The sequence below is a fragment of the Eretmochelys imbricata genome, chromosome 11 (assembly GCF_965152235.1).
Source record: "Eretmochelys imbricata isolate rEreImb1 chromosome 11, rEreImb1.hap1, whole genome shotgun sequence".
In the NCBI taxonomy this organism is placed as follows: Eukaryota; Metazoa; Chordata; order Testudines; family Cheloniidae; genus Eretmochelys; species Eretmochelys imbricata.
Window position 1 is genome coordinate 32,578,847 of NC_135582.1, and position 24,704 is coordinate 32,603,550.

The 24,704-nt window shown below is 42.7% G+C and overlaps 1 protein-coding gene across 4 annotated transcripts in view; it reads right to left on the bottom strand.

Annotated features, from left to right (window-relative positions):
- Positions 1-12,192: 12,192 nt before the first annotated feature.
- The window catches only part of WDSUB1 (WD repeat, sterile alpha motif and U-box domain containing 1), a 76,506-nt gene continuing 63,994 nt past the window's right edge, over positions 12,193-24,704 (bottom strand). For 2 of the 4 annotated variants that reach the window (XM_077829899.1, XM_077829900.1), the window contains 2 exons: positions 19,815-19,955; positions 12,193-13,074 (listed from right to left, as the gene is read on the bottom strand). In XM_077829899.1, the coding sequence (XP_077686025.1) occupies positions 12,902-13,074; positions 19,815-19,955 (314 nt within the window). In that variant the 3' untranslated portion in view covers positions 12,193-12,901. Of the gene's footprint in view, positions 13,075-19,814; positions 22,516-24,704 lie in introns of those variants that run through there. The other 2 variants (XM_077829901.1, XR_013347487.1) reach the window with 2 other exon arrangements.

A 24,704-nucleotide genomic window follows, 5' to 3' on the forward strand; every position in this document is an offset into this window, starting at 1 on the left:
CCGGACAGCATGCAGGGCTGCGGTGGAATTGGTGGCGCAGGGGGCTGGAGAGCCGGGCCAGATTTGTGGGGGCAAAGGAGCATGGTGTACTTCCCCTCAGCAAGAGGCCAGCCAGGGGCACGGTAGGCTTGGCCCCTCTCCACCCTGCCCAGTGCAAAGGCACTGTATACAAACCGGCCCCTGCCAGCATGTCCTTTCCCCTTGGGGGTGGCACCATGCCCTGCCACACAGCCCCCGACTCCCTTTGCCCAGCAGCCCCCAGAACTGATATGCCTAGCAGCCCCCCCCACACACACACACACGCACCCCGATCCTCCACCACAAATGCACAGGGGCTTGCACACCACAGCCACCCTCCTACTGCCCAATACACTTCCCTACATCCCACCACAACTACACAGCACCCCACTCAGACACCCCCAGCCTCCGCCCTACTGTGCGCGCGCGCGCGTACATACCCCCCTCCCCTTTCACTGTGAGCCAGCTGCACAACTTGCAGCCACTTTGTTTCCAGACCGGGCAAAGGAAACATCTATACACACTTGTGCTCCTCACCCTTGCGTCCTGCCCCGCCCCAAAGTGGTGGGACCTCCTACCACCGTTAAAAGGTGAGGAACCCCCGTGGGCCAGCCTATACGCTCCCCTGGTCCCAAGCCCTGCCAGGGATATCAGTTGGTGGCTCCTTTATGAGGCCGTGAGCATGGGCATGTATTTGGCACAGTTTACACCTGCCCCTTCTGCGTTGCGAGGGAGACCCTGCCGCACGTTTACTTGGAGCGTGCCAGGTTGCAGCCCCTATTCTGGCTCCTCACAAGTATTTTGTTATGTTTCTGGCTACACTTTCCCCCTCACCTCCTTATCTATGCACTCCCTATCCGTGGCCCCACAGAGCCACGGGACCTCCTGGCCAAAATGGCCAGGTGTAAAACCCGGGAGAGGAGGTTGGCCAATGGAGACTCCTATGACTGTGGGGCCTATTTCCAATCCTCCATCTGTTCACACATTCAGGCAGAGTTCCTCTGAGCAGTGTCCACTCACTCTCTTGACACCTTCGAGGAGCAGTGGGCGCTGTCCGGGGTTCTCTACTCGGTGTCCCCGTTGCATTCCCTTTGTTTGACCCTTTGACCACACTCCTGTTCCTGTTATTTTTTTAGTTGTCCCCTGAAATCACTTGACTTCCAGGTCCTGTGAATCCCTTGCGGGGGAGGGGGTGGCAGGGGGGAGGTGGGAATGGACGACCCTTTAGCAGTGGGTGGGCTTCTGGTCGCCTACTTCCTGGATCCCAGTAGGATCCCAACACACAGACCTCCCCCACCAACCCCCAAGAGACCCCTCACTGGCCAGCAGCCCCCCACCCCACCCCCACACGCACACACACCTCCAGAGACCCACTCCCTGGCTACACTCACCGGCCCTGCTGGAAGGTGACTGTCTGCCAGGCTGAGCTGGCAGCCCATCCGCAGGAGGTCCAGTGCCAGGGCAGGGAATCACTCCGGTGTCTCAGGAGTGTTGCCATTAATGAGGTCAGGGTCTGTCCCCCCGCTGGACAGACTCCCTCAGGACCCCACTTGCCTGGAGATAGGATGCCCTTACATCCCCGTTTGGCTGGGACAGTTCCCTTTTTCAGCTCTGTCCTGGCCCTCCTGACTTTTTTGACAAAAACGGGCATTTATCCCGTTTGCTCTTGCCAACTGATCAGTTGGCAAGATCCAATGCCCAGTTTTCCAAAAATGTCCAGTGCGCCCCACTCGCAGGGCATGAAGGAATGTGGGTGTGGTGGGTGGCAACATGAGGTGTCAGGCAGCAGGGCTTGGGGGGGGTCAGCCCCTGCCCCTAGCAGTGATGTGGGGAGGGTGTCAGCCCCAGCTCCTGGCAGCAGTGCAGGGAGCTGGGGCAACGGATGGATCAGCCCCTGTCCTGGCAGCAGCATGCAGAGCTCGGGGAAGGGGGGAATCAGCCCCTAACTGCGGCATGGGGAGCTGTTGGGGAGGGGGTCAGCCCCAGTGGTGGGTTTAGAGTTAGTGTGGCTCTGTGGTCAGCTTCATATTTGGGGCCCCTCCTTAGGACCCAGCCAAGAAAAAGAACACTATTTCCCCCTCCCCCGGTTTTTCATTCTTTTTTTCTTCATCCTCCTCCTATAAGTAATAGCAAGTAAATGAAAATAAAGTGAGGTACCTTGATTGTTTTTATAGTCTAACATTTTTCCACAGACCACTTGGAAATCGCTGAGGGTCTCAGCAGACCATTTAATGATCTTTCCAAATATTGTTTGTACTGTTATCCAAAGCGCTTTACAGTAGTTAGCTAAGAGCACTTTATAAAAAAAAAAGTGTAAAAAAACTTTGGGGTGTGGGGGTCTGGCCAGGACTTTGGGATGGGGCTCAGGGTTGGGGCAGGAGGTTGGAGTGTGGAGTGCCTACCTGGGGCAGCTCCAATTTGGTGCGAGGGGTGCAGGAGTCAGGGAGGGAGTCAGGGGAGTGCAGGATCTGGGAGGGTGTTAGGGTGCAGGAGCAGGCTAGGGGTTAGGGTGCAGGTCTGGCCAGGAGTTGGGATGCAGGAGGGGGGCTCAGGACTGGGGCAGGAGGTTGGGGTGTGCAGTGCTTACCTGGGGCAGCTCCTGTTTGGTATGATGGGTACTGGTGGGAATGTGGGGGGGGGTTCAGGAGCTCCCATTTGGTGCTCAGGGTGGGGATGGGGGGGTGCAGGAGCCAGGGCATGGGGGGGCTGGGGATGTGTGGAGGTGCTGGAGTCAGGGCTGGGGGTGTGGGCAATTGTAAACCCAGTACTGCTGGAGAGAATGGGAGCTGTATGCAAGTGGTGAAGGGGGGGGGCGGTTAGAAGAGGGTGCAGGGAAGGAGTTGGTGGGGATGTCTTGTCTACATGCGGGGGGGGGGGGGGGCATTAAAACTAGATGGCCTCCTGAGGTCCCTTCCAACCCTGATATTCTATGATTCTATGAACTGAGCACAGGGAAATTTGGGGATGGGGCTTGGGAGCTGGGCACAGGCAAGGGAAGGGGTGGGGGGAGGGCTTGGGAAGGTTAAGGAGCAGCACAGACAGCTGCAGCCGCACAGGAGCTAGCAAACAGAGCTGTAAACAGGGGAGTTTGAGTGGGAGTTTGTAAGGGGAGTTTGTCTTGTGGTACTTGTTTGGGTTTTTTTTTTTTGCTGTGGGTGGTGGTGTTTTGGGTGTGGTTTGTTTTTCCCAGATTAACAGGATTTAGGTGGCAAGGCTATGACAGATACAGAGGCAGCAGTGGGAGTGACCCATGTAGCGGAAGACACAATGAGGATGACTGGATGTGGAAGCTGTGATATGTACATGATCCTGGAGGGGGCACCTGGTAAGAGTTTTGTCTGTATGAAATGCCATCTGATAGAGCTGATGGAGGAAAAGATCCGAGGTTTGGAGATGCAGGTGGAAAGTCTGGTAGAGTTTAGGAAGGGGTTTGAGCAGATTATGGAGCAAAGACATGAGGTATCTGAAGGGAAAAGCTCAGACTTGCAGGTGGAATCAGGGCTGGGGAATTCTGAGGGGAGACTGGTGAGGAAAGTGGTCAGTGGAAGCATGTGACTAAAAGAACCAGGCAGAGGAAAAGACGGGCTAGTGAAGGAGAAATAGAGCTCAAGAATAGGTTTGCAGAGTTGGAAAATGAAGAAGGGGCTCAGCAGGTAGTCACTGAAGGTGGAAGGGCAAGGAAGAAGAGAAGAGCGGTTAGTCCTATAGGAGAAGGGGAAGAGTTAATGGAGATTACACCAAATATGAGCCCCAGGAGGATACAGGATGGGTTAAAGAGGATTACAAGGGAGAATAGGAATGGAAAGAACTTGCAGCCAGAGGGAACAGGGGATAGACTGGAGAATAGCACCGTCACTAGGAAAAGGCAGGTCTATGTGATTGGGGACTCTTTACTGAGAAGAATAGACAGGCCTGTAACTAGAGCTGATCCAGAGAATAGGAGGGTGTGCTGTCTTCCAGGTGTTAAGATATGGGATGTAGACCTGAGGTTGAAAAGGATTCTAAAGGGAGCAGGAAAGAATCCCCTAATTATCCTTCATGTGGGAACAAATGATACGGCTAGATTCTCGCTGGCAAGTATTAAGGGAGACTATGCTAGGCTGGGGAAAGACGCTTAAGGAAATCGAGGCTCAGGTAATCTTTAGTGGGATTCTGCCTGTTCCTAGACAAGGGCAACAAAGGTGTGACAAGATTATGACTATCAACAGATGGCTTAGGCAGTGGTGCTATAAGGAGGGCTTTGGGATGTATGGCCATTGGGAGGCATTCATGGACAGAGGACAGTTCTCTCGGGATGGACTTCATCTCAGTAGGGAAGGAAATAGACTTCTAGGATGGAGGCTGGCACAACTGATTAAGAGAGCTTTAAACTAGGAATTTGGGGGAGATGGTTGGGAGATGTCCAGGTAATCTCCACGCCAGATTTTAGCATTGAGAGGAAAGAAAACGAAGTAAGAAAGGATACAGCCATGGGTAGGAGGAAGGGCAGTGTAGATACCAGTCTAACAGGTTATACTGGCTGTAGAATGACCGTGCCTAATAGGGTACAGAATGTGAGTGAGGCCAAACAGCAAAAATTAAGATGTTTGTACACTAATGTGAGGAGCCTAGATAACAAAATGGAGGAACTAGAGCTACTGGTGCAGGAAGTGAAACCAGATATTATAGGGATAACAGAAACATGGTGGAATAGTAGTCAAGACTGGACTACAGGTATTGAGGGGTATGTGCTGTTTAGGACAGACCGAAATAAAGATAAAGGTGGTGGAGTAGCACTGTATATCAATGAGGAGGTAGAATGTAAAGAAATAAGAAGCAGTGAAATGGATATGACTGAGTCCATCTGGGCAAAAATTACATTGGGGAAGAAAACTATTAGAGCCTCCCCTGGGATAGTGCTTGGGGTGTGCTATAGACCGCCGGGATCTAATTTGGATATGGATAGAGCCCTTTTTAATGTTTTTAATAAAGTAAATACTAATGGAAACTGTGTGATCATGGGGGACTTTAACTTCCCAGATACAGACTGGAGGACGAGTGCTAGTAATAATAATAGGGCTCAGATTTTCCTAGATGCAATAGCTGATGGATTCCTTCAGCAAGTAGTTGCTGAACCGACTAGAGGAGATGCCATTTTAGATTTAGTTTTGGTGAGTAGTGAGGACCTCATAGAAGAAATGGTTGTAGGGGATAGTCTTGGCTCAAGTGATCATGAGCTAATTCAGTTCAAACTGAACAGAAGGATTAACAAAAATAAATCTGCAACTAGGGTTTTTGATTTCAAAAGGGCTGACTTTCAAAAAATTAAGGAAATTAGTTAGGGAAGTGGATTGGACAGAAGAATTTATAAATCTAAAGGTAGAGGAGGCCTGGGATTATTTTAAATCAAAGCTGCAGAAGCTATCGGAAGCCTGCATCCCAAGAAAGGGGAAAAAATTCATAGGCAGGAGTTGTAGACCAAGCTGGATGAGCAAGCATCTCTGAGAGGTGATTAAGAAAAAGCAGAAAGCATACAGGGAGTGGAAGAAGGGAGGGAGCAAGGAAAGCTACCTTATTGAGGTCAGAACATTTAGGGATAAAGTGAGACAGGCTAAAAGTCAAGTAGAGTTGGACCTTGCAAAGGGAATTAAAACCGATAGTAAAAGGTTTTATAGTCATATAAATAAGAAAACAAAGAAAGAAGAAGTGGGACCGCTAAACACTGAGGATGGAGTGGAGGTCAAGGATAATCTAGGCATGGCCCAATATCTAAACAAATACTTTTCCTCAGTCTTTAATAAGACTAAAGAGGATCTTAGGGATAATGGTAGCATGACAAATGGGAATGAGGATATGGAGGTAGATATTACCATATTTGAGGTAGAAGCGAAACTCATCTTAAACAGCTTAATTGGACTAAATCGGGGGGCCCAGATAATCTTCATCCAAGAATATTAAAGGAATTGGCACATGAAATTGCAAGCCCATTAGCAAGAATTTTTAATGAATCTGTAAACTCAGGGGTTGTACCGTATGATTGGAGAATTGCTAACATAGTTTCTATTTTTAAGAAAGGGAAAAAAAGTGATCCGGGTAATTATAGGCCTGTTAGTTTGACATCTGGTGCAAGGTCTTGGAAAAAATTTTGAAGGAGAAGGTAGTTAAGGGTATTGAAGTCAATGGTAAATGGGACAAAATACAACATGGTTTTACAAAAGGTAGATCATGCCAAACCAACCTGATCTCCTTCTTTGAGAAAGTAACAGATTTTTTAGACAAAGGAAACGCAGTGGATCTAATTTACCTAGATTTTAGTAAGGCATTTGATACCGTGCCACCTGGGGAATTATTAGTTAAATTGGATAAGATGGGGATCAATAGGAAAATTGAAAGGTGGATAAGGAATTGGTTAAAGGGGAGACTACAATGGGTTCATCCTGAAAAGTGAGCTGTCAGGCTGGAGGGAGGTTACCAGTGGAGTTCCTCAAGGATCGGTTTTGGGACCAATCTTATTTAATCTTTTTATTACTGACCTTGGCACAAAAAGTGGGAGTGTGCTAATAAGTTTGCGGATGATACAAAGCTGGGAGGTATTGCCAATTTAGAGAAGGACCGGGATATCCTACAGGAGGATCTGGATGACCTTGTAAACTGGAGTAATAGTAATAGGATGAAATTTAATAGTGAGAAGTGTAAGGTCATGCATTTAGGGATTAATAACAAGAATTTTAGTTATAAGCTAGGGACGCATCAATTAGAAGTAACGGAGGAGGAAAAGGACCTTGGAGTATTGGTTGATCATAGGATGACTATGAGCTGCCAATGTGATATGGCCATGAAAAAAGCTAATGCGGTCTTTGGATGCATCAGGAGAGGTATTTCCAGTAGGGATATGGAGGTTTTAGTACCGTTATACAAGGCAGTGGTGAGACCTCACCTGGAATACTGTGTGCAGTTCTGGTCTCCCATGTTTAAGAAGGATGAATTCAAACTGGAATAGGTACAGAGAAGGGCTACTAGGGTGATCTGAGGAATGGAAAACTTGTCTTATGAAAGGAGACTCAAGGAGCTTGGCTTGTTTAGCCTAACTAAAAGAAGGTTGAGGGGAGATATGATTGCTCTCTATAAATATATCACAGGGATAAATACCGGAGAGGGAGAGGAATTATTTAAGCTCAGTACCAATGTGGACACAAGAACAAATGGATATAAACTGGCCACCAGGAAGTTTAGACTTGAAATTAGGCCAAGGTTTCTAACCATCAGAGGAGTGAAGTTTTGGAATAGCCTTCCAAGGGAAGCAGTGGGGGCAAAAGATCTATCTGGCTTTAAGATTAAACTCGATAAGTTTATGGAGGAGATGGTATGATGGGATAACATGGTTTTGGTAATTAAATATTCATGGTAAATAGGCCCAATGGCCTGTGATGGGATATTAGATGGGGTGGGATCCGAGTTACCCAGGAAAGAATTTTCTGTAGTATCTGGCTGATGAATCTTGCCCATATGCTCAGGGTTTAGCTGATTGCCATATTTGGGTCGGGAAGGAATTTTCCTCCAGGGCAGATTGGAAGAGGCCCTGGAGGTTTTTCGCCTTCCTCTGTAGCATGGGGCACGGGTCACTTGCTGGAGGATTCTCTGCTCCTTGAAGTCTTTAAACTACGATTTGAGGACTTCAATAGCACAGACATAGGTGTGAGGTTTTTTGCAGGACTGGTGGGTAAAATTCTGTGGCCTGCATTATGCAGGAGGTCAGACTAGATGATCATAATGGTCCCTTCTGACCTAAATATCTATGAATCTATGAATTGCCAGTGGCAAGGGTGAGAACTGTGTGTAGAGAGGGACTTTGTGTATATTATAGTTTTTTGAGAGGGGCTAGGAAGAGTTATGTATGAGATACCAGGAATTTTTTGTATCTGTATGTAGAAATGCGTATGCAGTGTTGTAACGAGGTTGGTCCCAGGACAATAGAGAGACAAGGTGGGTAAGATGATACCTTTTATTAGCCTAACTTCTGTTAGAGAGAAGCTTTTGAGTTTACAGGGCGCTCACATTGGTGAGGCCTCATCTGGAGTACTGTGTCCAGTTTTGGGCCCCACACTACAAGAAGGATGTGGATAAATTGGAGAGAGTCCAGCGAAGGGCAACAAAAATGATTAGGGGTCTAGAACACATGACTTATGAGGAGAGGCTGAGGGAGCTGGGATTGTTTAGTCTGCAGAAGAGAAGAATGAGGGGGGATTTGATAGCTGCTTTCAACTACCTGAAAGGGGGTTCCAAAGAGGATGGCTCTAGACTGTTCTCAATGGTAGCAGATGACAGAACGAGGAGTAATGGTCTCAAGTTGCAGTGGGGGAGGTTTAGATTGGATATTAGGAAAAACTTTTTCACTAAGAGGGTGGTGAAACACTGGAATGCGTTACCTAGGGAGGTGGTAGAATCTCCTTCCTTAGAGGTTTTTAAGGTCAGGCTTGACAAAGCCCTGGCTGGGATGATTTAACTGGGAATTGGTCCTGCTTCGAGCAGGGGGTTGGACTAGATGACCTTCAGGGGTCCCTTCCAACCCTGATATTCTATGATTCTTCTTCAGGTCTGGGCGCTAATACCAGGTGGAACAGATTGTTTAACAGGAGTAGTTAACAGATTGTTGTAATAAACCATACACCCAGTGTTTCGTTCAGCCCATGCTTTTTCACGTCTAGCAAAGTTTTGAATTTAAGCTCCAGGCTCCTCTTTTGAAGTACACAGGTTTCCTTTAAGAATGAGGACTGAGACATCAGTGATCTCTTCAGGAAAAGTGTTTACCTACCGTTGATACAATGTTTTTATCATATTTCTGTGTTAGTTATTTGGAAACGTAGTGATCATCTCCAGTCACCCACATAGTTGCTTTAGTGCGCTGCATACAGTGTTGTGATGGACCCATGGATCTTGAAAGGTGTGTTGTGGGAGGTGTTGATCATTGTAGCCATGGAGATGTGGCTATAGGTTTTGCATTTGTTGTTCTGGCAGTCTCTGGTCCCGCTTTGAGTTAGTGTGTCCTTGTCCCCGGGGAGCTTGCTTCTGATGATGACCTTGGAGAGGTTGGGGGGTTATTTGAAGGCGAAGAAAGGGGGGAGCCAGAAAGATTCTTTTAGGATGTGGTCCCCGTCAAGTATGGGTTGTAATTGTTTGATGATACTCCAGATGGGTTCCAGTGTGGAGTGGTAGGTGACAACTAGGGGTATATGGTCAGAGAGTGTTTTATTTCTGTACTGAAGCAGATTCTCCCAGGGTATTTGGGTGATCTATTCCATGATGTGATCTACTTCTCTGATGGAGTGTCCTTGTTTGTTGAAGGCGGTTTTGAGTGTGATAAAGTATAGGTTTTCTCTTCTGAGTCCCTGGCTGTAGATAATAGATTTCTTGATATAGTTGGAGTGGTTACTGGATCTGTGAAGGCAGGTGTGGTGATCCATTGGTTTCTTGTACATAGTTGTCTATTCCATTGCTGAAGCTGATTATGGGATCCAGGAAGTTGATGGTAGCATGGGAGTGTTCTAGAGCAGCAGGTAGCTCTTTAATTTGTCTCTTATGGCTCTTTGCAGCACATGATATGAAAACACTGTGTGACTGAATTATTAACCACTCTAAATTATTAACCAATCAGGATGCTTTTACTATGTTATTAACCAATTAAGTTGTTAACTGGCACTAAGTTATTTATTTGCTGTGAGAATCACTATATATAGTACTATAGTAAATGGAATGAAGTCACACGACTCTGGCTCTTTTGGGTAACTGATCACTAATTTGGTTCTTGAGCCACTGAGGTCTGAGTATCACTTTTCCAGGGAGAGTTTAAAGGATGGGGAGTGGTTTTTGAAGTTGAGGTTGAAATGTATCAATTAGTTTAGGGCATCTGTCCAGAGGATGAAAATATCATCTATGTATCTTGGGTATACCACTGGTTTCATGGTATATTTGTCCAGAAATTCTTCTTCAAGGTGGCCTATGAAGAGGTTGGTATATTAGGGAGCCATCCTAATACCCATAGCTATTCCCATGGTTTGGACAAAGTGTTTGTTGTTGAATGTAAAATTGTTACGGGTGAGGATGAAATGAAGGATTTTGGTGATGTGTTTGGAGTGGATATCTGAGTGTTGTCCATTATCCTGTAACTATTTCAGTCAGACAGCGCCATTGTGAGGGAAGTTGATGTATAGGGAAGTGATGTTCATGGTGGCAAGAATGGTGTTAATGTTGTAGTTTTTTGGAGGTCAGTTATATCCTGAAGGAAGTTGGCTCTTTGTGTGGTGAGTGGTTTTAGAACAGTTTCTCTGCGTCACAATATTCCTTCAGTAAGAGCGCAGTGGCCAGATACGGGTCTGCCTGGCTTCCATGGTGTGTCAGGTGGTGGAGCAGTGGGAAACGGGAGATGGGGAGGCAGAAAAGGAGGGGAGCAGTCAGGGCAGTCCCTAGCTATTCTGGGGCATTATGCAGCCCCCCGCCCCGGGGAGGGAGGCCTCCATGGGGGGGAGGGGAGGGCTGGCTTGGGGGGTAGGGGGAACCACCCCCCAGCACTCACCGGTGGCGCAGCTGGGGCTGGGCTGCTGCACTTCCCGCTGTCAGTGGAGGCCCGACCCTGCTGCAGTCCTAAGGGGAGTGGGGGCGGGGCAGGGCTGGGGCAGAGCAGGGGAGGGAAGAGGTGGAGCTGGGGCAGAGTGGGGGGGGCCATGGGGAAGAGGTGGGGCAGGGGCTGGAGCAGCACACAGCTGCACAGGGCACCAGGAAATTTGGTGCCCCAAATTTCCTGGTGCTCTACGCAGCTGCGTACTTTGCGTATGGGTAAGGACGGCCCTGGGAGCAGTGGGTGTGTATGGGAGGGTTCAGAGCAATGCAAGAAGGAAACACACAGTGCTCCCTTGCCTCTCTTCTTGTCATTCTTTCCTCTACTCTGCTGGACCAAAGGCTGCTCGGAGGATGATCCCTTATACATGTAATAAAAACATGCCTTTTAAAAGTGGAACTGGGTTTTCAAATCTTTGAAGGGTTTTTGAAGGAGTAGATTTTTTTCATGATCCTGGAAATGGTCACAGAAGGACAATAGTTCTCTAGGATCTCAGTATCTCAAAGCACAGCCCTAAGGTGGGGAGAAGGCAGGCACCACCCCCAGTCCTGCAGGAGCATACACAGAATGTAAAGTTTAAGGCCAGAAAGGATCACAAGATCATCTAGTTTGACCTGTTTATCAGTGGCCCCCAATACCCCTCAGTCCCCATACACTAAACTCAGCAATGGAAATGAAATCGAAGTAAAGGAGACCCACAGGAGAATAGACTATCATGTGCCACAGGCAGCAAATAAGAAGGACTAAGGTGCACCAGTGCTTGAGGTCCCTCCAATGGCAGGGAAATGATTAAGTGAGATATACCCAGATAATCCTGGCAAGTGATCCCCACCCACAAACTGCAGATGAAGGCAAAACCCCGCCACGGTCCTGTCAATGTGACCTGGGGAAAAATTCCTCCCTGGCCCCACGAAGGATGATCAAATACCCACTGAGCATGTGGGCAAGAACCAAACAGCCAAGCACCTAAGAGAATGTTGGTGTAACCTCAGAGCCCTGGCCCGTCCTGCCCCATATCCCATCTCCAGCCATGTCATCCCTAATGCTCCAGAGGAAGAAGACAAAAACACCTGAGAATGCACAGGGGGATGGGGACAGGGAAGGAATCCCTTCCTGACCCCAGCAGGTGACCAGCTGAAACCCTGAAGCATGAACTTGAGGAACACAAGACAAACTAGAAATGAAACACATGGCTGTTGAGCTGCTCCCCTTGCCCTATTACAAGCAACCACATCACACAATCCTACTCATAAATTGCCCAGCTCTTTTTAAAAACTAATTAAGTTGTCTGCCCTCACAACTCGTATTGGAAGGCTGTTCCAGGACCTCACTCCTCTGATGGGTAGAAACAGATGGGGATGCACTCACTGAATGAGTCAAAAATAGTATGTAATCATGTAATTTAAGACTATATCATGCACATATGCACAAAGGGGCTGAATAAAGGTTTCACAGGCAGCCTTAATACTGGCAATTCCTAACTTTTGGGTGGTTGACTTTGCAACCTTAACACACTTATTTTGTTTGCAGTAGTTAAATATACCAGATATTTTGAGACACACTCAAAAATAGACATTACAGTATTGCTTTACTTCTAACAGACAACTTTATTTTTTCAAGCATGCATATATTTAGGCTTGGAAGGATGAGATTTTTTTAAAAATCAATAAATGTCTGCAAACATCAATTTCATCATACACACAAAAATTAAAATATTTCCATTGATAATCAAAATTTAGAGATAGGCAAACTAAGAAAAATGGTGCTTGAGAATGTATTAGATTGTGATTTAAGGATATTCACTTTGAATACTTTGACATGTGATGTTGACAATTTGTTTAACAGTTATAAAGCTTTAACTTTTTGAATCTCAACATCAAGTGTCATTAAATAATTCCCTGCAACTGTGAAAATTTAAACTGATAAAAATTGAAAAAAGACCCTTAAAAATAAGCACAATTATCCAATGAAATTATAAAAGAATAAAAATCAAATTCTGCCAAGCCTACATATTTTCAATTAGCATTTGAACTTTCTTATACAAAAATATTGTAATTAAAGCTCAAATATTAAAAAGAAATTTTAATAGTTTATTAGGCACCAAAATAATTTTTTTTTTTTGGTTTAAAGTTGTGCATTTAAGGGACTCTATGTGAGTTACAGACTAAAGACATCATGGAGAAAAGCTTACCTTTTTCCTTTCTAGTGTTTTAAGATTTCTGATAGTTATTTCCTGCCACTACCTATAATTTCATTACAATTAATTTGACAGAACAATTGGTGTATTCAAGACTAAGTTGTTTCATTATATTTCTGCTGAGTGTCTAGCCAACGATTGATGGCCATTTTCAGAGTCCTATTTGGTGTAAGTATAAGAGATTGGAGAGGGAGATTTGTCATGGGACTAGACCGTCTCTTTGTGCTGATCCAGTTCTCCATTGCCTCTTTTTCATAGGAATAGCCATCTATAAAGAGAAAATACAATTAAAACTGCAGTAACATAGGAATGTCCATCCAAGGCTCTTAATGTACGTTAGATAGTAAAGATTAAGCTTCAACAATACCCCCTGGAATTCAGGGAAGGATTATTTCCAGATGGGAAAACTGAGACACAGAGGTTAAGTGACTTGCCAGAGCACATAGGATGGGACTTGCCAGATAATATGGGACCCCACAGAAATCAAAAGATCTTCTTTTTATTCACGACACTCCATGTTCTGTACAGAATGGATGTATGGTTCTGTATTATCATCTGACCCTTTATTTCTGCAGCAAAAGTGCAGTTTTTTCATGAAAATAAATAAGTATTCCAATTTAGATTTTTAACTACAGTGAACAAAGTACACCACCAGAAATTCTGTCATGTCCTACTGTATTGGTAGATAACTGCAGCAGATTACTTTTTAAATGATGTCAACTGTAGTTAGACACTAAGTATTTTAACATTGTTTTCTATAATTAATTTAAGCCTATCAGAACCTCGAGTGCAGTTATAAAAAAAATTCTTGCAAATTTAACAAAATGCCACTGTTTCAGCAAAGCCAGTTCACTGATGCCAGTATTAAAGCCCATGTGTATTAAATGAACCCCTGTCTTAAGAGAGAATCTCATGGTAGCCCCAATGTGATCAAAGGCTGCCCCAAAATAATTCAAGGGCTGCTGAGATCAGATGAAACACTTTAGACTTCAGTGCCTAAGGTAGTATCCCATGTGATACAGAAAAACAGACAGGATTTGGGCCTGGTCTGCATCTGGAAGGCCTTTCTGGTATAGCTTTACGGGCATACTATCAGGGCAAAGTACTCCTAGTGTGGATGCAGCTTATACTAACAAAACTGTGCTTTTGCTTATTCGAGTCACCTGTGTCCCCATTCCCCCACCCCCACATATGAAATAAGTTATACTGGCAAAAGCACAGTCTACAGTAGAGGCTTTTGTTGGCACAGCTATGTCTGTCACAAATCACACTACATCACACCCCTGACTGATTTAGCAAAATAGAAAAATTTCTAGCATAGACCTGGATTAGTTGTGATGAATATAAAGAGAATTCTTTCTGGAGGCTCCAGGACACTGACATCTTGAACTAAGGCCTGGTCTACATGTAAAAGTTTTACCGACATAGTTAGACTGATTGTGGTGTGAATTTTTACTGACATGGCTATGCTGGTAAAAGCCCTAGCACAGACATAGTTATATCAGTATAAATGTTTATACTGGTATAGCTTATGCTATTTGGAGGGAACCAGTAAAAATCATTTTTATTCTGATATTATTGCATCTATGCGAGCAGTTTTTCTAGTATACCTAGCATAATTTTATCAACAGAACCTTCCTATTGTAGACAAGGTCTAACTAAATACAGTCTAATATAAGCACACACATTCTTCCTAAATCCTTCGCTGGTCTAAGTAGTCATGGAAAGGACTGCAATTGCGTTTTTCATAAATTCACAGATTACACCCATCAAGTACAATACACCATCTGTGGAGGGGAGACTGTTCTCTGTGTATTGATTTAAGTTTTTTTTCTAAAACACAAGATAGAAATTAAATATAATAAACATTGTATGTGAAATTCTGGCCCATTGAAGTCAATGGCAAAACTCCCACTCACTTCAATGGGGCCAGGATTTCACCCTATACTTTTATGTCACCTCTGTCTAGGGATTACCCCCAGACAGATCAATATTTAGCTACCAGTGACCATTTATGCATCAAAAAATTGCTTTTATTGAGTATCTGTATTCCAAGTATTTTACAAAAACGTGTTTGTAAAATGCTTTTACTGGATTCCCTTCAACCTTTCAAATAAATGTTCTCAGCCTCCTCCTTTATGAAAGGCTGTCTTTGTGGGTTATAGCCCACGAAAGCTTATGCCCAAATAAATTTGTTAGTCTCTAAGGTGCCACAAGGACTCCTCGTTGTTTTTGCTGATACAGACTAACATGGCTACCCCCCTCAAACCTGTCACATCTTATCTGTCCCTCGATTAGTGATTTTATCAGGTTTTACTATACACAAGGCATCCCCTATAGAAATAGCATATTCGTCCTGGATAGCTAAATTCCCAACATGTAGATAGTTACAGACAGACTAGAAATTGTTCCCAGCAGGGATGCAACAAAATGTAGTTAGCCATCCAAGATAGAAAGCTTCTCTCAATTGCAGTTTTTAAATTTTAATCTTGACTTTCCCTCCTTCTCCCACATAATAGGAACTATAGAAGCAGAGATAATCATAATCATAATCTCATTGGTAGCAAAGCAACTGCTAAGCATTGTTATCACTATTACTGGTCTGAATTCACTCTCTGTGATTGAGCTACAGTTAAATCATTGATCATTTTGCTTGCTAGCAAAATTAGTACTATTGTTTTTAAACTTTTCACCTAGTCTAAAATGCTGTGTAGAATTAATACATACATGAAATGACAATGTGAGAAACTCTGAAATAAAATGTTACGTGAAACCAAGTTATGATAGCATTCATTTTATTCTTAGTATTTCTCTCAAGAATTTTTTAAAGCAATCATCTTTCCATGGAATTAAAAATATTATAATAAAACAAACTGATTCTGTGGAAGAATTAACAATATTTTCTATTGATGAACAAATACCTCCCATTGAGCATTTGATAAGTGAAGAAAGGAGGGATTCTCAGCAGATCTACTCTATCACTAATTACATTTCAATACAGGCTTTAAAATTGTTTTGCAAAGTTCATCACAAAGCTGTCAAAGGAATCATCAGAGCTGCTAGGCAAAGTCCCCTGTGCCCACAGCCTTTCACGTATAAATAAGAAGCACTGAAACAATGACATGACTAGCCAGTAAACTGCAATTGACAATCTGCATTTTAACAACACTGCTCACTCAGCTCCTTTTAAAAATTCATGTATGCATTGACAGTTTACTGCAAATGCAGTTGGTTAGCTATATTTAAGTCAAACACATTTTCCCCAAAAGTAAACACTGACAATAAAACATTTTAGAGAAAATATAAGGCATTATGCTGAGCCTCAATAAGCATTTGCAACTAATTTTGTTTACAATCTACCTCTAAGAAAGTTAGAAATGCAGCAGAATATTTATATTTAGCATGCTCTAGGTTATTGATTCTGAGGTCAGAGAGAGAAACTATAAAGGGGTTCTGAAATATTAATCACACATCAACTGTAACAGAATTGATGCATCCCACAAAATATAATTATTTCAGTGCATCAGTTACAAGTGAACTTCTGACTAAACTAAAGCAGAATAGGAAGTAAGAGCCGTGCTTTACCAGACTGCATAAAAGCGATATCATTATTTTAAAAACCCACCATTTTACCGTAACAAGATAGATTTTGTGAAATACAAACCATCAGATTTAATAATATTTTAAATCTCTTAAATTAACATTGTCAATTTAGTTTAGTCCAAATCTTAATTTATCTTAACAAATATTATTATTATTTTTATTTATTAACACACTTTTCTTAATTTAAACATTCCCCTCCAGCACAGGAAATACAAACAGAACAGCACTAAAAGACATCATAAAAACTAGAACCTGAAAACTGACTACAAACAGATCAGGCTTGTTTCATTTGCAATCTCAGTGAAATGCACAGAGTAACAACTAGCATAAATTATACACATTTTTAACAATATAAAAAAAGTGTGGGGTAAAATTTTCAATAGGCTCCTAAATCACTTAAATGCTAACAGACAGATTTTTCAAGGGATTTAGGTGCCTAAGGTTGCAGATAGGGATTTTCAGAGCTGCCTAGAAATCAGTGGGAGTCAGGTACCTAAATACCTTTCAAAATCTGGCCCAAAGTGCCTAAGTCACTTTTGAAAATGGAAATTAGACTCCTAAGTAACTTAAACACTTTGGAATATTTTACCCACAGGTATATAATTATTTTGATACTGTCTCTTCAAAACAAATTTAGTAAAATGCATAGTTATTATTAGTTTCTAAGCTCTCTGAGGCAAACACTGTCTTTTCCATAAAGCATCTAGTCTTGGGCATTACCAAAATAAAAATCATGATAATTCTAACATGTTCCTCATTGTACTACAGCACTAAAAGGAGCAGGGACTTTTAAATTCTTAAAGTCAGTAAAAGCAAAATGTTTTATCATGCAGCAGAAGTAATATATGGCAAACCCATTAAAATAAAAAAAGTCCATCTAGTGTTTCTTGAAATGAAACAAAGTATTATTTCTGTTTAGCATTTCCTAGTTTGGTGTTCCACTGCTTGATCTGCACAATATATTTTTCTGTCAACTTTCATTGAAAATCATTGGTTTTGGTTTTTTTCTATATAAAAATGTCACGAGATACAGTAACATGAACATAGATCAAACATACAGTGACTACTTCCAAAGAGTGTAAAAAATCTCATGGTATCCACAAGAGCTACCAAAAAAAAAAAAAAAGCGCCACATCCTCAAATCCACCACAGTTGTTTGCAATGCTCTGGTGAGGCAAATCAAGTTTACATTCACCCCGACTCCCTCTATGTAGGGAAATACTGTGGTGATGTGGCACCCTATAGGTGTGCCACTCTCTCCTTGTTCCTCAGTGCCTTGGGAGTAGCAAGGCATCCCTACACTTCAACCATCTGCAGCTGTCTTACCAGCAGCTTACATAATATAAATCAGCCTTCAAGAAGTTCTACACTATGCGGGGCACTGGACCAGCACCCCAGTATCAGTGAGAGCACAAGAGACTTTCACAGATTCACATAGTCCAAGGCCAGAAGTGACCACTATGCTCATGTAGTCTGACTTCCTATTTAATGCAGGCCATAGAACTTCTCCAAAACAACTCCTATAGAATATCTTTTAGAGAAAACATCCAATCTTGATTTAAAAATTGCCAGTGATGGAGAATCCACCATGACCCTTGGTAAACTGTTCCAATGTCTAGTTAACCTAATTGTTAAAAAATGGTCTTATTTTCAGTCTGATTTTGTCTAGCCTCAACTTCCAGCCACTGGGTTGTATTGTACCTTTGTTGGCTATACTAAAGAGCTCTTCAAATATTTGTTCCCCCATGTAGGTACTTATAGACAGTGATCGAGTCCCCCCTTAAAGTCACCTGCATACCCATCACTCTTGTGATGCATGAGGTGCACAAAAGTAGGATTGGGTTTTATATATATAATTTACACATAAAAACTATGTTAAAAGAAAACTGAGATTGCAGAACCAAGCACTCAAAAGTTCGGAAATGCCAGAATTGAGATTGCCCCTGTAACCTTAACTCGGCCCCCGTGCATATGCATTCTGATACAGCTTTTAATTCCATGATCACATATTATTTTTCCACAGGATCTCTGCCTCATTTAGTGCATAGGATGGAGAGTGCTCATTTAATGAACAGCTATCCAGTTTTTTTTTTTTTATCTTCATTTTCCATGTGTAACCCTAGGTCTTATTTACTGCCCACTAATCAAGTCCTGTTGTGGAGACAAAATTAATTTCCTCATGGACTTTTTTCTTGCACTCATCACTGCAATATCTGAGTGCCTCACAAATAATTAATTTATTTTCACAACACCCTATAAGATGAGGGGGCGTTATCCATTTTATAGGTGAGGATTGAGGCAGAGAGAGATTAAGGTCAAAAGAATCCACTAATTTTGGGTGCCTAATTTGACACACCTAGGACCTGATTTTTCAGAACATTATACAGGCACTTTATACAGTCAAAGCATAGTTTCCGTTGACTTCAGTTGCAGCTATAAGTGCTCAATGCTTCTGCAAATCAGAACCAGGGTCTCAAGTCAGGCACACATGAAATGAGGTGCACACAATCAGTGAAAAGTTTGGTTTAAGTGATTTGCCTAGCATCACAGAGGAACTCTGTGGCAAAGATAGGGATAGAACCAATTACCCAGGGCAGGATTCAACTGTTTTAACCATGATACTATCCTTTGTCTTCCTGTAGTCCCATCTTATTCACTACATACCTTCCAACTCTGCAACAAATGAAGAAGTTGTGCTACAGACAAGAATTAATTTCTGTACACAACCCTGACTCATCCCCACAGCAGGTCTATCCTGTGCACTGTATGAGACAGAAGTCCTGTGGAAAAAACAGCATGTGATTTTGGAAATAAAAGACTATCATTATGGCTGAGTTACAGTTGCAAAGGCAACAGATGTATGAGTTTTTCCCCATCTGGGTACTTAGGGCCTAATCCCATAAACGTTTACTAACAGATGCAGCACATCTGATAAATCCAGGATCTATTTGAATTGCAGTGGGATTTGTGGTTCTAGTTCCATCCAAGATTTTTAGGTGACATAATACATTTCATATATCATCTCTATTTTTACTGACAGACATACAGTGCCAGGTTTTTAAAGGGGTTTACTTTTGTATGTGCTCATTTCCTGCACTTGTGCAAAACAACTGCGTAATTAGTCTTGTAATTACACAATTTGCATAGGCACAAAATAAGAGGCCCTTTACAAAATTTTATGTATCTTAATACCAGAAGCATGATTTCACAAGCCAAATATTCAGAAGAGCAGAAACAAATTTATTTTTTACCTTGATGAAATTTGAATACACATAAGGATACTAGGAATTCAGAATGCATGTACTTATCATTCTTCAAGATGTATATTGATTAATAGTTCCCCAGTATTCATCTTTACACCTGAACAATTTGCTTAAATAAACTTGAAGTAGCTCATAGACATACCTGCTGCAATGATAGGCTCCTTCATAAGCTCCCTAGTTATAGGACATAAGAATTCATCAGGAATACCAAGAGAAACAGAATCCACCTTGATCCTCAGTTCCTCAATCTTCCGGAAGACTTTACTGCGTAAACCTAGAGACTCTGAAAAGGGATGATAGATTAGAATCCTTGGAACATATTTCCTATTGGCACATTAACCTCTGAAACACAAACACATTCCCAGGCAGAGAGATTGCTTCTGGTGCAAACTGGAAGACCTTTCCAGTATTTCAGGAGCTCTGTAAAGACATCGTTTCTAACTTTTTCCTCATGGTTGACAGAGACCAACTAACTTGTTTTTTAAGGCATAAAAGGCTATCTACACTATATACCAAGTGATGTTCAAAAATACATTGAGCAAAACTTGTTTCCCAGTGTATTTTAAAACATCACCTATTTTCCTAATCTAGCAGAGTATCGGGTTAACCGTGACGACCAGCTAACAGCTGATGTGCAGTCCAAAGTGCCACGTCATGTTTAACATAGCATGAGTTAACACGTGTTTAACATGATTCTAGTGTAGACAAGCCCATGTCTGAAGTCATGCACTGGACTGCATTAGGGCTATGTCTACACTGCAGGTTAGGGTTAGGGTTTGAGTTAGTGCGCTGAAAACAGCAGTGTGGACATTGTGGCTCAGAAGCAACTCAGGCTCTCAAATCCAGCCAACCCTCTGGATCTGAGCTATCTTGTATATTTACTGCAGCTGCAAGATCCACAGTGCTATTTTTAGCAAACTACCTTGAGCTGAGGCTAATGCAAGTCTGTCTACTTGGGCTGGGAGGCTTGCTCTCAGGTGCAGTGTAGACATACCCTTTCATGAATTAGGTGAGCCTGGGTAGGGTTAATCCCACCCCACTTTATGCAGCTGCTTTGCAACAGGAAGGAACCTCTGACAGTTTGACAGGAGCTGGCTCCTTTGCTAGTCCCTGTCAGGATAAAGGAGTGCTTATCCCCTATGGTTCCCTTAATGACCATCTGTGTGATTATTGTAGGAGTCCTTTAAACTAGACCCTCAACTCTGTCTATGGAGTTTCATACATGCATATCAACAGATTTGCTATAATAGCCTCATATTCAGGTTGTTTCATCTTTTCTGACAGAAAGGCGAGTTCACAGACATCTGCAAAGGCACCAAAATGGGATATCCCCCAAATCAGAACAAGACAAATTAACAAAATACTCTAGATTTAAGTATTGTTGCATAAATATAGCATTTTCTTCTCAGGATTTCACATACTGTCATTTCCAAAATCCCTTTTATTCCCATCTAGGTCTTTATAAAGCCTTTTTCTCCTTTAATCATTTCCTCTCAGGAAACAGAGAGTGGCCACTTTGACTCCTATCATGTGCGATTTGCCACTGTGGCATCTGTTAGGTGAAGCAGTATGACCAGTCTTGCTCATCCTGGTCTAAGATATCTGTTACTGTCACAACTAGGGCTGTCAATTAAAAACAGTTAACTCACACAATTAACTTAAAAAAATTAATTGTGATAAAAAATAATCCCAATTAATCGCACTGTTGGACAACAGAATACCAATTAAAATTTGTTATAAAATTTTGGATGTTTTTCTACATTTTAAAATATAATGATTTCAATTACAACACCGAATACAAAGTGTACACTGCTCACTTTATATTATTTTTGATTACAGATATTTGCATTGTAAAAATAGCAGTATTTTTCAGTTCACCTCCCACAAGTACTATAGTGCAATCTCTTTACCGTGAAATTGCAACTTACAAATGTCGGGTTTTTTTTGTTACATAACTGCACACAAAAACAAAACAAGGCAAAACTTTAGAGCCTAAAAGTCCACTCAGTCCTACCTCTCATTCAGCCAATCGCTAAGGCAAACAAGTTTGTTTACATTTACGGGAGATAGTGCTGCCCACTTCTTATTTAAAATGTCACCAGAAAGTGAGAACAGGCATTCGCATGGGACTTTTGTAGCCAGCATTGCAAGGTATTTACGTGCCAGATATGCTAAATATTCGTATGCCCCTTCATGCTTCGGCCACCATTCCAGAAGACATGCTTCTATGCTGATGACGCTCATTAAAAAAAAAATACGTTAATCACATTTGTGACTGAACTCCTTGGGGGAGAATTTTATGTCTCCAGCTCTATTTTACCTGCATTCTGCCATATATTTCATGTTATAGTGGTCTTGGATGACGATTCAGCACATGCTGTTTATTTTAAGTACACTTTCACAGCAGATTTGAGAAAACACAAAGAAGGTACCAAGACGAGATTTCTAAAAACAGCTTGTGACGTTATTGACATAATCTGTAACTGTACAGATCACTGTTGCAACCAGTGTTATATATTTGCAGCAAATATTGTATAAAGGTTGTCATGTAAGGGGTCTATGGAGAGGTTATGATTTGCTGGTTATGAGTATGCTAACAGTATGTATGCATGCATAATTTTTGTAGTTGAAGTTATAAATATTTGCTATGTACTTGTAAATCAATGTGTTTTGATTCTGAAGTAGCCTTAGTAAAGGAATTGGTCAGCTTCTTGAGAAAGGAATGTGCAAATTAAGTGCCCAATCAAGAAACACTTAACTGACAATGGATCTTGGAAAACTCCAATCCACATAAGAAGTCATCCTGGGAACCTGCAAGGTAGCATGTGGGCCATGGCTGCCACCTGTAAAGAAAGAAAAGGAGTACTTGTGGCACCTTAGAGACTAACCAATTTATTTGAGCATAAGCTTTCGTGAGCTACAGCTCACTTCATCGGATGTATAAAGTGGAAAATGCAGTGAGGATGTTTTATACACACAGACCATGAAAAAATGGGTGTTTATCACTTCAAAAGGTTTTCTCTGCCCCCACCCCACTCTCCTGCTGGAAATAGCTTATCTAAAGTGATCACTCTCCTTACAATGTGTATGATAATCAAGGTGGGCCATTTCCAGCACAAATCCAGGGTTTAACAAGAACGACTGAGAAACAGTGGGGGGAGGGAGGGGGAGTAGGAAAAAACAAGGGGAAATAGGTTACCTTGCATAATGACTTAGCCACTCCCAGTCTCTATTCAAGCCTAAGTTAACTGTATCCAATTTGCAAATGAATTCCAATTCAGCAGTCTCTCGCTGGAGTCTGGTTTTGAAATTTTTCTGTTGTAATATCGCAACTTTCATGTCTGTAATCGCGTGACCAGAGAGATTGAAGTGTTCTCCGACTGGTTTATGAATGTTATAATTCTTGACATCTGATTTGTGTCCATTTATTCTTTTACGTAGAGACTGTCCAGTTTGACCAATGTACATGGCAGAGGGGCATTGCTTGCACATGATGGCATATATCACATTGGTAGATGTGCAGGTGAACGAGCCTCTGATAGTGTGGCTGATGTTATTAGGCCCTGTGATGGTGTCCCCTGAATAGATATGTGGGCACAGTTGGCAACGGGCTTTGTTGCAAGGATAGGTTCCTGGGTTAGTGGTTCTGTTGTGTGGTATGTAGTTGCTGGTGAGTATTTGCTTCAGGTTGGGGGGCTGTCTGTAGGCAAGGACTGGCCTGTCTCCCAAGATTTGTGAGAGTGATGGGTCATCCTTCAGGATGGGTTGTAGATCCTTGATGATGCGTTGCAGAGGTTTTAGTTGGGGGCTGAAGGTGACGGCTAGTGGCGTTCTGTTATTTTCTTTGTTAGGCCTGTCCTGTAGTAGGTGACTTCTGGGTACTCTTCTGGCTCTGTCAATCTGTTTCTTCACTTCAGCAGGTGGGTATTGTAGTTGTAAGAATGCTTGATAGAGATCTTGTAGGTGTTTGTCTCTGTCTGAGGGGTTGGAGCAAATGCGGTTGTATCGTAGAGCTTGGCTGTAGACAATGGACCGTGTGGTGTGGTCTGGGTGAAAGCTGGAGGCAATTAGGTAGGAATAGCGGTCAGTAGGTTTCCGGTATAGGGTGGTGTTTATGTGACCATCGCTTATTAGCACCATAGTGTCCAGGAAGTGGATCTCTTGTGTGGACTGGTCCAGGCTGAGGTTGATGGTGGGATGGAAATTGTTGAAATCATGGTGGAATTCCTCAAGGGCTTCTTTTCCATGGGTCCAGATGATGAAGATGTCATCAATATAGCGCAAGTAGAGTAGGAGCATTAGGGGACGAGAGCTGAGGAAGCATTGTTCTAAGTCAGCCATAAAAATGTTGGCATACTGTGGGGCCATGCAGGTACCCATAGCAGTACCGCTGATTTGAAGATATACATTGTCCCCAAATGTGCAACAGTTATGGGTGAGGACAAAGTCACAAAGTTCAGCCACTAGGTTTGCCGTTACATTATCGGGGATAGTGTTCCTGACGGCTTGTAGTCCATCTTTGTGTGGAATGTTGGTGTAGAGGGCTTCTACATCCATAGTGGCCAGGATGGTATTTTCAGGAAGACCACCGATGGATTGAGTCTGTAAAGAACTGAGTCATGCATGGACATGTGACTTGCCTATGTGACTCCAGACTCAATTTTGCTGTAATTTTCCACAGTAAGGACAAAGAGGTATCCTTACACCTGGAAGAGACTATAAAAGGCAGCTGCCTCATCTCCATCTGGTTTTCAATCCTGCTTCATAACTCTGGAGGGACTTCGCTACAAACTGAAGCTTTGAACAAAGGACTGAATGACCCATCCCAGCTGTGAATGTACTCCAGAGACTTGATTTGAAACTACAGTTTATTTCATCACTGCTACAAGCCTGAACCAAGAACTTTGCCATTACTGTATGTAATTGATGCCATTTAACGAATTCTAGCTGTCATCTATATCTTTTTCCTTTTATGAATAAACCTTTAGATTTTAGATTCTAAAGGATTGGCAACAGAGTGATTTGTGGGTAA